At 39.4% G+C, this 16,561-nt stretch overlaps 2 protein-coding genes across 3 annotated transcripts in view; one reads left to right on the top strand and one right to left on the bottom strand.

Moving 5' to 3' along the window:
* Positions 1–5,588: 5,588 nt before the first annotated feature.
* FAM227A (family with sequence similarity 227 member A) lies at positions 5,589–16,003 on the bottom strand. Its single transcript, XM_085323436.1, has 12 exons — positions 15,889–16,003; positions 15,058–15,143; positions 14,494–14,584; positions 13,621–13,703; positions 13,004–13,147; positions 12,633–12,734; positions 11,620–11,724; positions 10,596–10,719; positions 9,658–9,765; positions 8,816–8,877; positions 6,209–6,308; positions 5,589–5,887 (listed from the first exon to the last, which is right to left on the bottom strand). Exons 1-12 carry the CDS (start codon positions 16,001–16,003, stop codon positions 5,733–5,735), a joined length of 1,275 nt encoding a protein of 424 aa, XP_085179562.1. The 3' UTR covers positions 5,589–5,732.
* A 282-nt stretch (positions 16,004–16,285) lies between these two features.
* CBY1 (chibby 1, beta catenin antagonist) overlaps positions 16,286–16,561 on the top strand; it is a 4,709-nt gene continuing 4,433 nt past the window's right edge. The window contains exon 1 of one of the 2 annotated variants that reach the window (XM_085323549.1): positions 16,286–16,382. The gene's annotated coding sequence lies outside the window, so the exon portion shown is untranslated. Of the gene's footprint in view, positions 16,438–16,561 lie in introns of both variants that reach the window. The other variant, XM_085323548.1, reaches the window with a different exon arrangement.

The raw sequence follows: 16,561 nt of genomic DNA, 5'->3' as shown, positions 1-16,561 counted from the left end.
GCCCTCTTGGATCAGGTCTGCATACGTTGGGGTAGATGCTGTAAGTTTTACATAAAGGAAAATCTTGCCCGTATTTTCCKTCTCTTTTGTCAGAACTAAAATGAACTGCAAAAGCTGTACTTGTATGATGGGTCCAAGATGCAGAGAATAAAAAAGTAAAATCAGCCAAGCTTCCTAGTCCAGACTGGAGTAACAGGAGGGCTATACTGTTAAAATGGAGCTACATGGAAGGAAGAGGGCTCACACTGTGGGATTCTGTGAGGTCCCTGTCCAAGTCTGCAGATCTTTAGGCAAGGTCCAGACAACATATTCAATAGTATGCTACTGCAAGTAATTCTGCATTAAAAATATATAAATAAAACAAACCTGACTGGAAAAGGATTTTGCTACTGCTTATTTATCTTGATTTAATCATTAAGGATATGGTATAGGATTAGAGATCTCTCTTCTGTGTATCAAGATGTCCTGTCCAGACCGTGGTTCAGCATTGCAGCTCTGGAGGAAATGATGAATTAGTGGGCTGTGTCCATTGATATTAAAGAGATGCCAGGTGAAGTCAGGACCACGACAAGCTGGATGTGACTGGAGAAGAAAAGATGCAAAAGAGAAGTTATTAACTATATCCCTCCCTCCCTCCCACCAGTCCCCCTCCTTATCCCACTCAGAAAAGCTAGAGAATCAGGCATGGTTTTCTCTGTCAAAAAAAGGAAATAATCTCTAAGTATGTAACCTATGCAAATTCAGTAAGAAATAGCAGTCCATTCATCATGAACTTCAATTTCTTTGTGATCATTTTAATAGATTATTGTGAAATAAGTAATTCTTCATATATAATAAATGATGACATGATAAAAACATAAAAATGCAGACTGGAATAAACCAGGCAGCTTTTAAGCTTTGCAAAATCTAAACCAAGTTGCAGCCTTTCTGGAATCATGCATCAATATATCATATACAGAGTCCATCAGACAGACAGAGGAGATCAGAAAGGCTTTCCTTTTTCAGAATGCACAATACATTTTTTAAGATAAGAAAAACAAACGAATAATAGATAACAACAGGGCTGCCAGAGACGTCAAGAGATTACCTAGTTCAAAGCAAAATCAGCTAAATTGGGCAAATGTTTGTTTTCCTGCGGATTTTCTTTTAACAGAAGTCTTTGAGAAAGAACCAGACAATTTCAGTGCATAACTATCCTTGCCATTACCCTTGTTTTCCATCATTCACTTCATATTAAAWTTTTTTAATATAAAATTTATATAAACAAATACACTTTGAGCTAACCTCCGATTTTAAAAAGGCAAATAACACAATAACACAGTGATAACAGTGCAAGAGCATTACAGGCCTGGCATGATAGCAAAGGTCTTGAGAAGTGAACACACGGGGTACAATGTACAGGAGTACAGGTTTGCARTGATAACTAACGGGGCAAGGACTTGGCACTGGAGACCCCACAGCAGTAAACAAACTCACTAACGGTCAAAGAAATGCAGACCTGAAGCTGGACAAAAATTGTTTTAGAGGTAACAAAGAGAACAAAGAAATAGTATCTACCATGCATAAAAGGCACCATATACCAATGAAGAAAAGTGTGAATGTGTGTTTACAAACATAAGAAAATGACCCCAACTGGATCCTAGAGTAAGGAAGAAGAAACCATAAGCATGAACATCATAGTCTTCACAGCTAAAGACTCTAGATGCTTGACAGCCCTCTGCAACATCCTCCCAGTGCCATCACCAGAATTAAACTGCTGACTTCAGGACCAGCAAGAATAGTGAGAGAGGGTAACACCACAAAAGGGGGTAGACGCTAAGAAGAATGTGTATTACAATTTTATATATGTACTCTTAACTGCATTATTATACTTCTGTGACAGATCTGGGTTAATAATGATGAGACTTAAGATTTCAATTAACAGTAAGTTCTTGACTTTACTTACATATAAGGTGTGCTTCTTTGCCTGTAAACAGAATTTTGAGCATAACAATGTTTCACTAACTAGAGGCTGATACACTCACTTCTTGATTTCACTGGTAGCTAACAAATTAGAACAAGCACAAGCACAAGGAAGACCAGTACCAAGGATAAGTAGACATGGATTAAGCGTATGTCCTGGCTGTAGCTAAAATTCAGTCCTTTAAAATCTTCACTCAGCACATTTCTGATCTATTCTAATACATTTAAAATTTTATTTCTGTAGCATTTAAAGGATTTTTTTTTTTCATTTTTAAGATGATAATTCTTCATTGCTTGCAGTCTGCTTTAATTCTTCAGTGACAGATCTGGTTCTGTGACATTCTACAATTTATCGATCTCAAGAGGGAAATTCCACACAAAAATCTCTGTTATAGGAAACCAAATGAAGCTGGAAAAATCTATTTATCTGAATCATGAAATGTATGCATTGAAAAATATAGGCCTTTTCTATACAAGGAGAGCTTTCTAAATGGCTAGGTATTTCAGAATAACTGTTTTATTAACTCAACATAAGGACATTTTTGTTCTAGAATAAATGTACTGTGTTCTATTTAGCTTAATCAACTTTACAATAAACAGGAACTCCAGTCTAATTGTGGAATAAAACTGCTGACATACATAGTTATATGGGAATATTAATTGCACTTACATTTATCTTTATTTACCTTAACATTTAAGGTCAGACAAACTTAACTATTGCTTTCTTCATCCTGTTTTATTTCCCCTGAAATTGTTACCAGTCTTCAAAGTCTATGACAATGCAATCAACAAGCCTGCATTTGAATTAAAGCTCAGTCGCAGGTGTGGTTAAAGTCCATGAGTGAACAATCTTAATTTCACTCACACAAGACAAGAACTGACCAAGTACTTCTCTGTTCACAGACAGGTAAGGCAGGAAGCTACCATCCAAGGGGCTGAGGCACATTATAAGGCCAATCAGACAGTAAGGCTAGGTCTGAGCGGACTGCAGAGTATGGCCCAGCTCATGTGCTCTACTTGACTAATGTCTCCTGTTACCACTTTCAGAGTCAGACCTTTGGGCTAAACCAGCAGGCCATTTCTTAACTAAATGGCTTTGTATTTCTACTACTTGTATTCGTTCTGCTGCTCATCTGAACAAAAATGAAGACATGAGATCAGGCAGCTGGGGGGACAGGAAAGAAAGATGGGGAAAAACTGGCTCAGCAAGGTGTTAGATCAGCTTTGCCATTTGGTGGACTCCCACCATTCCTGAAGATGGAGAGACTTCTCTGGGGCTGAATGCAAATACAGAAAGTAAGAGTTTGTCTAGCTACAGCTGCATATGTTGGTGCAAAAGGAAAGAAAAGAGAGAGGAGCAAAGAGAGTGCTGCTTTAGGAGAAAGGTGAAACAGAAAAAATAATTTAACCACAGTACTCACCAAAACAGAGTTAAAATAAGAAAATTTCCCGATGGATGGATCTACTATGCTGTGGAACACAAGACTGTATGTACATTCCTGACACCAAAGAAATTCTGACTCCTAATACAAACAAGCTGGCAATACTGAAAATATTTTCTTAACTGTTATGGCAAAAAAGGCAATGCTCTTCATACACCAGAGTTGAAATATAATCTAAAATAGACACAAAACAAAGCAACATTACCACCAGAATATAAGAAAATAGTCTTCAGTGTTACAACTAAAAAAAGTGTAATTAATGGAATGTTATCTAATATAGTCCATCTCACAGAAACTGAGTGCTTCTACTGTCAAGTAGGTTGAATAATGACATGAAGCACACTGATCTGTTTTGTACTCAGGGTAGCATTTTGATTGGAACATTTCATAAACAAGAATGTATTTAAAGAGCAGACAGTAGAAAATTTTTAAATTTCCAGGTTACACCAGAATTCACTGGCCACATCCAAGAACAGCATTTTACAAGAAAAATATTTTTAAATTCACACTTGAAAGAGGTTTAACACTTGTATTACAGACATTCATTAAAAACCTCCCACCTTTGAGGAACCTGTACTTGCAAAATTAATTATTTTCACAGTTTCTCCACATAATGTTGCGACTTTGGAAAATACAAAGTTTTCTAGCAGTACCTCTCAGTTCATTGCAGCTTTTCTTTTAAGCCAGGCATGCTGCAGAATTGAACATTCTCATCTTTTGGCCAGTTTTCTACTCTTGGCTTTGCCTGCTGCTTCTGCCACCGAGTTTATATGCAAACCACAGAAAAAACCAATCTTGCTCCATTTATATTGCCTATGTTTGCCWGGCTAATGGCCAGAAGAGATCACAAATGATTTCTTTTCCAGTGCCCGAAACTCAGATAGGTATTGACAGCCTCATCACACAATTATTTTGAGCTCTTGAAAGAATCATAGTCAGCTTTAAAATAATGCATTTCCTCAGTTTTGCTACTCATAGAACCTTAATTTGCAATAATGGTCCAGCTAATAAATGATTTTCTTCATTCTTGCACTTTTAAACCTAAGTGATTTATTACCTGATTATCCTTATGTTTCCCTTTCCTTGGATTGTCATGATTTCTTTACTAGCCTTGCTGGAATTGTATCTCTTCCTTTAAAATTTCCTCTGTCTGTAACTGAAGAAAGTTTTTAAGCTCCTCTCTTGGTGCCTTTGCTGAATTGGTGATTATAAATGATATCTAACTGTCTCTGAAACTCAGTGCAGGTACACAACTCCCACTGAAGTCTATATAACATCCTCTCCCTGTTCCCCCCTCCACCCTGGAAAGACTCTCTACTGCAAGTCTTTCCTCCTGTGTTGTCTGTGGTCTGCGTCCATTGTTCTTTTCCCACGGGGTCATTAAGGCAGCACTTGCTGCTGTAATGGCCAGGCAGTATAAGACAAAAATTGCTCAGAGTTTCTGAGACCAAATTTCATACATGACGTCCTTTCTTAGGGAAAATAAACACGCGACAGGTAGGAAACCACATGACACACTATTCTTAAATCTTGGATTTCAAAATACTATTTGGTATTATAGTTGCAGCCATGAGATGTTTCTGGCTGAAAAGCTGCTATTCCCCACCCCAGCTATCACAATGCTAATGCAGCAAAAGCAAATGGAGATAAGAAGCTGGTGAGTCTAACAGTCACCTTTCATACCAACCATTTGTAAAGAATGACTGAGTGGCCTTGAAGGCACTCTCTATTTAAAGTAAAAGTATCTGCAAATCATCTCAGGAGTCTGAACTCTATGGGTGGAGGATTTTTTTGGTGGTTGCTTCAGGAAGAATTTACATATATTTGATAGAAGAAAGGGAAAGGAAATTCCAGACACAGAATAAATAAGCACGCAGTACATAGTTTGTCACCAACACTGTATTAAAGTCTCTAAACTGCCAATGCTAAAGGAAGCCTGTTGAAAAACACACAAAGCTACAGATTTCAAAACTGTCATCAGTATAAAACTAGTTACATATCCAAAGCACTAGAGTTTAGCAGTTGTATTTTTCAACAATTCAAATACAATGGAGGTTGTTTAAACTCTTGTAGGACCTGCTCCAGAGAAAAGAGCATGTCTTCTCATACATTCTTAGGAAGATGAAGGTTTTAACAGGACAGCGGAAGGACCTTAATGGCTTAGGGACAGAAAACAGTATTTAAGTAGCCCAAAGCAAGCTTGCTCCTGTACTCCCTTTACACCAGCAACTGCCCTTAAGATACTGCAGGAAATTAAGGTATTGCAGGAAATATGTGAATGCCAGCAAGACCAGCTATGTCTGCAGAAAAGAGAAAAGGTCACTCAGCCTACGACAACACATCCCATTCTTTCTCCAAACACTGCATCACCTCTCTAGGATGAGGTGCTATTTTTAATCTCCTAGTTTTCAGCATATGTTGAGACTCCTTCCAAGCACTTTCCATCTGATCCTTTTCAAGCTTTGCATCTGGAGTCTGTAAATCTGAAATAAACAAGTATTAGCAATCTGGTAGCCTCTGATGTAGCACATGTCAGTGAATCCAATACACATGGAAGTATGTGCACTTATTACACACACGACCACACACATAACATACATACAAGCAGCTATGATGGGTTCCAGCTATCTGGGATCAATGAACATATACACATATATATGCACATCTTGTAAATAACACACCCACCCCCTCCTGTTTTGCATATGGGGAGCACATATTATTGCATAGAAAAGGGCTGTGGAACAAAAAACCTGCAAAGTCTTAGTAAAGTAAATAACACTTTGCCTTTCTTCCTAGTCATATACCTGGAAAAGTCACTGCTTTAAGTTTTGCTTGTTTGGACTTGATGACTTTGCCTGTTTGCTGAGGTTGGTACTTGATAGAAGCCTGTCCATGTTTTCGTTCCTTCAAGCAAAAAAAGAAAAGCAGAAAAAAAGTTTAAGTCATTTATCATGTTTGTAGGATTAATACCTTATTTTTCATGTATTCTCTTGAAAAAAAATCTAGCTCATCCACAAGTGAAACATTCCTAGGGTAAAATATAGTAGCCACTAGTGCTACAAAAACCACATTGCAGTCACAGGGAAAGGAAAAACATATTTTCCAGCTGCAGTTGCAGAAGAAATGTCAGGGCGATAGAAGGTAATTATAGATTAGGAAAATAGCTATGATACCAAGATAATGCCTTTAACTAGTAAAAAGTAACTGACTAAACTGTTCCATAAAATGCTCAAGCCTTTGGTGAAGCCAGCTGTCTTTAACTGAAGCAAGTTTGGAGATTGCTTCTCAAAATTTATCAGCTCTGTAAATTGCTTCAACAAAATTAATAAAACACAACACATTCCCACTTCCAGATCTCGGGGGGGGGGTTGGGGGGGGAGATGTCTCTAACATCACATAGTTGCTAGATTTCCCTGAACTAGTTCATAAGCAAGTATCTCCCAAATATCTAGTCCCTGAATAGTTACTGAGTGAAATATGTTTCCTCCTGGCCATTCCACAATGGCAAAGCACTATTGATGAAGGGTCCTTTTCCTGACATTTTGTAATGGGAAGACCCTGGCCTGTGTTGAGATAAATGAATTTGCTGGAACTAACTACACAAAGACAGGTACTCCAAAGAATAAAAGTGATCTGGAGGCACCCAGTGGGGACGTTAAAAGCAAAAATATAGCAAACTCGATCGAGAGAAACAAGTTATTGCCTGCACTTGTTGACAGACATGTCACAACATAAATTCTCATTACAAAAATAAGTAGAAATCAGCAAGATTTAAGCTGCATACATATTCCATGTTATGTTGAGATAACTAAGTAAATATTTGATATATCTAATTTCAGATTTTACAGAGAAAAACCTACTCTCATGCCAACTTGTATTCCAAGGGTCTAGATTTTAACAGAATGGGCAGATCTTTGCACTGATCACCCAGTCCTTTCCCACTTCAGCGTACAGTACAGGAAAAATCAAAATCCAATTTAAGAAGGATATAACCCAACTTATTCTCAAAGCATTTATGCAAAATGGCTGACAGTATAAGTAGCAACTTTGAATGTTCTCAGTGGCCTCTGTATCAGGTTGAGTGTTCCTAGCCTCCCATTAAATCTAGCCTCTGTCTACATTTACCATTACTATTCCTTCCATGGTTCATACTTTTTTTCCATGCTACTTTGTCCAAATATACTTCTCTTGCTCTTCTCCTTCTTCCTTACTTTTTCTGCTCTCTATGCTTAGAACTTTTCCATTCTTTGCATGAGAAATAACCATCTTTTCCTTCCTCCTAAAACACTAACATTTACCTGATAGAGAASGATGAACTTCTATTAGACATTTTAAAGACATTTGCTATTTTGTATCCAGAACAGCAGTGATGCTCTTGCATTAGCCCACCACCTAGGTCATTCAGGCCCCAAGCAGTTCAGTCGAAGGCTCATAATTAAAGCTTAATCTAAAGTAGCTGCAGTGCATGGACTGCAAAATGTGTACTTGCTAGGGAGTATTTTGAAAGCATAATTCCTGTATAGGTGACTAAATACCAAATTAGGAGACTTGCTTTGCAAACTGCAATCCCCATCATTCCTGACTAAATCAGCCTGATTTGCAGCCTGTGGAACACAGGCTCACCTGCCTCAGATTGAAAGTTTTCCCACATTCTGCACAAGGTTTGACGTACCAATAGAATCTCTGATCATAAGTTATCGCAATGAGTTGTTTAACCTTGAAACAGTAGTATGTTGCTTCAGTAGTAAATTAATGAATTGAATAAATAGTCTGTCTGCTGACCCATGAAAACAATTTAGCTTTCTTTTGAACTGACAGTTTAAGCCTTTGGGGACTCAGAGTTTCATCTGCTTTTATTTCCAAAATAAATCAAATCACATAGATGTTTGAGCTGGGAACGAGTTTCTAAATATGGCACCCTTTCCCTTTCCAGTAATGTTAAAAATGTGAAATTTGTCACAATATTCAAGCCCTTGGTGCATGTATCAAAGTTGAATATGGTTCTGTCTGTTCCTCCTTTTCTTCTTTGCTGAAGGATGTATCTGCTTATTTTCGCTTAGAGAGTACATTATAGACAACGAGTACTGCCTGCGGAGTGATGACCTATGATWAGTGGGAGTCCGTAGACAGCAAGGGAAGCATAAAAAATGTTTTCGGGGCACATGATTGGAATTAGTAAGATCAAACTTAGAAAATCCAAAAACTGTTAGCAGATTTTAAAGAATATCTTCCTAATGGTGAAGGAAAAGTCTCTTTTTCATGTAATTTGACAGACAAATTGATTGAAAAAAAAATCTGGTCAGTAACAGGAACAAGAGAAAAGATCAGCAATGAATGCTTTAGATTAAAGCCCTGGCTTCTGTGACATGTCTGCCTGCTGGTTTTTYCATCTTTTTGAACATACTTTCTACCTTATATCGAGGCAGGCAGTGCCTATTAGCCTTCTCTGGACTGCTGTTGGCCTTGAAGAAATCTGGGGAAAGGAGAGAGAATGAAAAACACAGTTCATCAGTTTTGAATCCAGGATTTGGAATCAGTTTTATGCAGAGACAGCACCCTTCTCAAGGCTCATTTTACTTGGGCATCTTGATTTTGGATGCTTTATTCATAATTATATTTTCAAGGTTTTCTCTTATCCCTTTTAAATGCAACACCACTATCCAGCTATTTATGTAATAACAGCTCAACTACCAAGACCACTCTTATCTGGTCCTAGTGAGTCCTGATGAGTAGAATGAGCTACTTATATTTGCATTCCTTGCTACCCCAGAAAACTATGGAGCATTAAAACAGGGAGAAAAAAGTAAACAAAACATACATGCAGTGCAGTTGCTGCTATAGCACCTGGCCTTTGCAGGTCTCATAGGAACGGATTCTAAGTCTCTTGCATATCCTTGCATAGCTTTTACCCCAGTCTAGTTCCAGCCGTCTGTAAGCACATCTGCATTCCTGAAAAGCCACCTCATTTGCATACATGCTAACAGCAGACACCCAAGACTGGAAACAACTTTTGGAAACACACAGTCCATTTTGCTGTTACTGTAGATACCACATCGTGTAACTCTCATCCTATTTCTGATTTTGCCTTTCATGAAAGGCAGCCTGCAGATACATCTTCCTAATGCAAAGTATCAACATGGAGAAGACCTGCAGATCAAAGCATCCTGGGAAGAAAAACGGCCAGCTAGTTTGGATACTAAACTCCTATTTAGCTTAGCTGGAACTAGAGAACTGGTTTCATCAGTGTTCTTACGACTCCTGTGTTTCCCTTTTGGTGCCTGTAGATTGTTTATCTTGAATCTCTCTGGTTCCAACTGGGAATAGTCCCAGTTAGTGTAGCTTCTTGGGACTGGTAGTGTGCCTGAGTGGAGAGTAAGAAAAAAAAAAAAAAAAAAAAAAAAAAAAAAAAAAAAAAAAAAAAAAAAAAAAAAAAGAAAAAAAGAAAGAGAAAAAATAATATTTAGTGGGTTTTTTACATCTTCAGAGTGTGCTATACCTAAGCTTTACAGTATTCCATATGATGCTGCATCACTTAGTGTACAGACGCAATACAGTTGATGTTCCTCTAAGACATCTGATAAAATAAAGTTAGAATTGGGATTTAGAAGGCAGGCCCTATTTTCTTCACTTATAAAAGAAACAGGCTTATACAGAGTGATCCCTCCCCTAGTATAGTCTTGAATCCAGTAATTAGGAGTCTATAGACTAGAAGTTTAATATTTCATAATTTCCTAAAGAGCAGGTCTTAAGTCATTCACAAAAACAGAAACAGAAGAAGAATGTGAAAGTAAGAGAGAGACAATGAGAAGAATGAAATCACAGATGTGGAAGCAAGCAAGAGGAGCCAGGTAATAGAGTGTGGAACAAAACAGAAGCTTAAGCTCTTTAAGGTTAGCACTGTGGTGAGGACAGTGACAGGATGATTCAGAAACATCTTCAGAGGCATGTAAACTGTCTATACAGCACATCTTACCCACTTTTTCTGTTTGTGAGAGCATGCATTAGGGGTTACAATATATTGTTTCACACATTAGTACATGTAAGAGATAGCCAATAAATAAATGTAAATGTCTGAAAAGTATGTGCATGAATTCAGGGCAGAAGGGGAGTTTGAAAGACAAGGGATAACTCAATTTTGAGGCTACAACTTACACAAGCTGCATTTTTGGATAGAAACAAAACCTCTCTCACCTGCTATCCATTCTGAAATTACATTGCAAAGCTGTGTCTTGAACTCATCAGTATTGAAACATGATTTGGGAAAACCAGAGCAGAAGCAGATGTACAAGGCTTGACTCAGCAATGAAGGGAAAACCTAGGAGTTGAGCAAAGAAAAATCACAACTCCATAAACTTTTTAGTTAAGAGCTCTTTCTTAGAGCAGACACACTGTTCTTTTGAATGACAGTCTACATTTCAGGCAAAGGAACAACTGCTGCTTTGAATACTTAGCTCAAATATCAAACACTGTTACCAATACTCCAGTTCCCTAGTTCAAAGAAAACTCTTATCTTACTATCTATGTAATCTGAAAGTTTACATATTCTTTATTTTGGATTAAGGAATACCCAAAGTTTCAATTGATGCAGGTCCTGCCATTAAAAAAAAAAGTGCAATTTATTTTGGGGGGGAGAGGGAAAAAAAAAAGTTTCCCCTTCCCTCTTTCTTTATAGAAGGTCACATTAGCAGAAAGAAAGAGAAGAATCAGACTGTTAATGTTAGTGTAGACATTTGGAACTTTTTAAGGCAGTAACTGCCTGCTATGATGCAAAGAAGTTGAAGAAAAGAAAGAAAGAAGAAGAACCAGGGAATACATAAATAACTAAAAGTGAAGGCAGAGGTAGATTAGGTGAAGGCATAATCCTTGGATGAAAGAGCAGAAGCCAGTAGCCAAAAATGAAAACGGTGTTTTTCCACTATATATTTTTATTAAAAGCTTTATAATTCAAAAGACAAAGGCACGAACTTTCCTGGCTGTCACTGGGTGATTCAAACTGCAAGGGTACCACCTATGWTGCTCCAAGATCCACAAAAGTTACAGTCCAACTGAGAGTTGGATATCAGGATTCCTGCAAAAATCAATAGATGCCTGTACAGCATCTCAATTTATAGGATAAGTATTAGTTTCAGATTACTCATGTGGTGATGGATTTCTCCATCTTATCTCACTGTTTGAAATGCAAATCTTTTTGTTTTCTCTGGCTGTCTATACGCACTTTAAGGCAGGCCTCCTGGTGGTGAAATCTGTGATAGTCAAGCAGGAGGAAAGCATAATTCTTTGCAATACGATCAAACAGCTGTTCTTCTATCTCTTGATCTGGCTGTCATGAAAAGTAGAAACAAATGGAGAAAAAGAGATGATTATTTTCTCAATAAAATATAGCTGGGAAAGAATCTAGGATACTGTAGGAAGGGACTTAACTGACTTTAGAGCACTGAGGAAACAAAGTATCTCATGTTGAAGAAATGCACTGGGCATAGAAGTAATTTCACTATGCAAAAAAAAAATCATTTTTTAGTTTTTAAACTTGGCTTAATTTAGCCCATCAGTGAATGCATCAAATCTTAAGCACAGTAATTAAAATAAACATTATTTTTGACATTGGAATAAGCCTGGAGTAAGTCTATTGAATTTGCCAGTCATGGGAATTTCTCTATTATTCTTGTTATGACTGAGAATAAAATAATCTTGCAATTATATGAAAAAAAGCCAATTGAAATACGCTGTTGACTTAAAAGCAGCTCTAAGACCATCTAAGCTACAGATTCTGGATTGCTTTTGGACTGAAAAAGCCTAAGGAACTGCAAGTCACCAAGAGCAGTGATGCTCAATCTCTTCCAGAATTTCCACAATGCCATGTGCTACAGCTCTATCTTTGGTCCTGCCATACTCTCACCCCTCCACTAGGGTTTGCAAAGGTGTCTTCATAAAAAGATAGGCAGCTTCCTTGCATGGTTACTGCAGCACACATTGTCTCTTTAAGGATCTTTTGCAAATCCTAAGTGGTATTGATAGTTTTTGTACTGGGGAAGACTGCACTGAGTATTCACTTCTCTACAAAGTGATGGGCATAGAAGAATGCACAATGTTACACCATGTAATGCTTTCAACATCACTTAATATCACAAGTCTCTGGCAGGACAACCCTGTTTACCTGGAAGGAAAACAATGCAATATACTAAGAAGCAATGCTAGAAATAGCAATGATCAGCTTGGCTTGGTAGCTACCTGATATAAGTGGAGAAAGAGCCACCAAAAACTATCCACCAGAATAGCCTGGGAGACTGGCGCAAGGAGGAAATTCCGCAGCATACTTCTAGGAAGCAGAGTCTGGCAAGAAATGAAATTTAGTAACATCATGCAAAGGAAGAAAGATTCCTGAAGCAAATCACTCTGAAAAACAGATACTGAGCCTCTTTCACTTGCTCTCAAACTTCTGGAGAAGCTTTCTAAACTCTCATTCACAACCCCTACCAACTGTAAAAGCATTCACATGCATATCAGCATTTGTGGGCACAGCAATCAGGCATATACAAGTACACATTCACACCAAGGCCCTGGGGACAGACTGCCTGGCTTTTTCCAAGTCATAAATATACCTTTCCACTTGATGACTTTCTCTGGGCACGCAGTGTTTTCTCCACGACATCTGTAAGCTCTATCCCACTTGGCAGTGGGGTCAGTTTATCCTTATTGTATCCTGGATATTGGTACRTTTCCACTGTGCCCTGTTCTGAAGTACTCTGGCATTTTGGGGTTGAGATGGTATGGAAAAGAAATGACACAAAAAGGAAAACATGAAAATTTCTAACAAGTTCCAATAACACATACTCTTTCTTTCTTCTGTGTCTTGCAACAAGACTCTGGTGAGACTTGTGAAATAAGTGACAGTAAAATTAACATCAAATGCCCTTTTTAAGAGCATAAATTACTATTAATCTCCAGAATGCATATGGAAGGGAAAAAAAACATTAGTCATCTATTGCATCTTACTAGATTGCTAACAAGCACATCACTTGGCAGTCAATGAGCTGATACAGTTCTTGCACCTTATAAACCCTTCTCCAAAAACAAAGTTTAGGCCTCAGTTGTCTTCAAAGCGTCTCCCAGAAAAATGGACTCAGATTTTTTTCCAAGATGAATCATGTTCATAAGGAGGAGGAAGGACTCTGTCTTCTCTTAAAGACAGGTTTACCACTGGTGAAGTGAACCTGACCTGAGGCAGCACGTCAACATCTGACTCGCGCAGAGCGTGGCCATACTTTTGCATGAAGCCACATGTCTCCCTTCTGCTTTTATCTGCAGAGAGAAAGGAAAGACTGAGGATACTGAAGAGACAGCAAAACACATTAGAGAGCAAATACAGATCAACCACAAATAAGGCAGAGTCTCCATTCTGCTATACCATATGCCTATTTTGAAATATAGCAGGGAGTGTTTAGGGAAAAGGGGGCAGAATACTGAACTCACCAATCTCTTATTATTAAAAAAACAAACAAGCAAATAGGAAAGATCTTTGCTAAGGTGACCTAGCCTGGTATTTCAACACACAACTTGTATATAGTATTTGATTATTTATGACAAGTGTCAGCTTACACTGTATAAGCTGCTAGATTTTGTTATCTCACCCTGTAGTAACATTTTTTTTCCTCAAAGCTTTTCCAAGCAGGATTAAATAGCAAAATTAATACATCAAGATTATATGATAAATAATAACTATCCCAATACTACTCAGGACCATTCCAGCAACATACAGAACAAACATGAAAAGTGACCAAGCTCCGCCTCTGGCTTTGTCACTGATTCACTGTGAGGCTGAATAGATGAGAGAGTTTGTAATGTATTACTACAGTACTTATCCTGCTTGCTGCAAGGAGAACTCAAGCGCACAACTATGCTGATCACAGAGATCCTGTTGGCTTATTCCAATCTGGAACTAGGCAGCAGAAAGCATAATACAGGATTCCTCTAGGAAGGTGAAGATAACCCTGTATAACAGGCAGGGTTATGTCCTGACCAGAGATACTTAAGGCTTCTTCATTTTTTCAGTAACAAACCCCTGAAGTATTTATATAGGAAATACACGTGCCTTTTTCTTTGGGTGTCTCAGGGAATTTCTTCTCTTGTCTGGAGCTCTTCTGCTCTGAGTATCTCTTTGAAAACTCAAGATGTTTCAACGCCTTTAACAATAGTAAGAAAAAACATGAAAATGAGCCTTAAGAGCTCAGTTCCTTAGTGATGTGAGATCTATGACTCGCAAAAGCACTTAGGTTAGCAACATTTTTTTCAGTTCAAAACGATAAATCTACATTCTCCCAATCTTTCTTGCCCTTATTTCTAGCCATTCATCTTTTTATCTTTGTTATCAAATATATGCACACACATATGCATATAAATACTGATAAGAGCCACAACTACCACACAAAATCTCTGTTTAGAGCACCAAGTTTTGCCTCTAAGATTTTTACTATAACCCCCTTACAAAAATGATGCATTTCCAGTGCACAGATTTTAATACCCAGGCTCAGAAGCACATATGTTCTAGTACATGGGGCTACTATTTTTTATAGTGCTTGTCTGGGAAGATTCATATTGTTTGTTTTGACTACTAGATGACACTTCAGCACTGGAGATTTTCCTTGTCTATAGTCACCATATTGGCACTGTGGTATTCTTCAAATTCTTGTTCCAAGGAAACAATTTTCTGGTTCACTTCGGTCAGAGTGCCCATCAAGCACTCTGAGAATGAAAGACTGTTAAGGAACATTGTTGTGGAATATTAATAAATATACAAACCAAATCAAAAGGTTTGGTGACCCTCCTTTCATATTTTCTCTTTTCTGACACTTCTATTTATTCTCTCTCCCTCTTTTTGCCTTCCTTATTATTCCCGTTTCACACAGGTCATTATCCTAGTATCTCATTAATCTAATTTTTTCAGGAAAGCCTACTTTCTCAACAGGAATGTTTTGAACAATGAAGCAAGTAATTTCAAATCACCAAATTCCTTTGAGATCAGGGAAATATTTTAAAACTTTAAAAGGGAAGTATTTTGCTTTTGCAGTATGAAAAAAAAAAGTTGGTGATACTTCAAATAGCAAGATCATGTCATGTGTATTATCCAAACCAATTACCACAGCCACTTCCATGGAACAAAAGAGAGTAAAACAATAAAACAAAATTTGCTCCATCATCAGCTGAGAAGGGAAAACTTTGTAACATGCTTGGAAAGCCAGGACATTGGGACTGTTTCAGAGGACAGCTTATGAAAARTGCCTGCTGTTCTATCCCCAACTTTTAACTTATCATTCACTAAACTTGTGGAGTCCAGTACCCCCATCACTTCCATGAYCAGCTGCTCTGATCTCCACCAAACCCAGCGGGTGCCAGAGCTGAGGCTTTGGAGCCAGGGCCAGGGCCGGGGCCGGGCAGGGTGAGAGCTGGGGCGCCACGGGGCCCCATCTCCCTGCGCCGCAGAGGATACCCGACGGTGTGTCCTCCGGGCCCTCCCGTACTGCCTCCACAGGCTCCCACGGCGGCAGCTCCAGGAGGTCGCCCCGCGAGGCCGCCAGGGAGACACTGCTGGCCGCCGTGGCCATCCTGCTCACGGCAGCCCTCAGCCACGGCACCAGGGCGAGCCCCGCACCAGGCAAGCTCGCCCCACGGCCGCTGCCGCCACACGCCGCAGCGGCGGGGAGGAGCGGAGCCCCGCCGTCGCCATGGCAACGCAACGGCCGCAAACGGCTCCCGGGACGCGCGGCGGCCGAGCCCACRCGGGCAGTAAGGGCAGGGGCTGCCTGGGAGCGGGGCTCGGGCTCGCCAGGGAGCAGGCCACTCCCTCCCCCCTCCTTAGTTACAGCGAAACTTCAGTGGAACAGTCTAGTTTATCCGCCCCCGCAGTCGTGGCTGACGCTACCACGCGAGGACGGGGGGGATGCCCTCATCTCCATTCTCTCGCTGATCCCGTTTGTTTCTCGAGTAAGGCGCCGAGAGGGAAAAGAGCTTGAGAGACTATTCCTAAAGCTGCTGCTGGGTAGAGTAACTCTGACCCTGCTTGTCGTCCCCATCCCCTTTTCCCAATGCGAGACCGCCAGCGCTCTCCCCCCCAGGGTGGTTCGACCCCCGGCCCCCCCCCGCTTTCTCCCCCCTCCCGCGGG

Source organism: Rhea americana, unplaced genomic scaffold, assembly GCF_003343005.1.
Source record: "Rhea americana isolate MKP2758 unplaced genomic scaffold, rheAme1 scaffold_85, whole genome shotgun sequence".
Lineage (NCBI taxonomy): Eukaryota > Metazoa > Chordata > Aves > Rheiformes > Rheidae > Rhea > Rhea americana.
The sequence above is the reverse complement of the archived record's forward strand: the minus strand, read 5'-3'. Positions and strand labels throughout refer to the sequence as shown.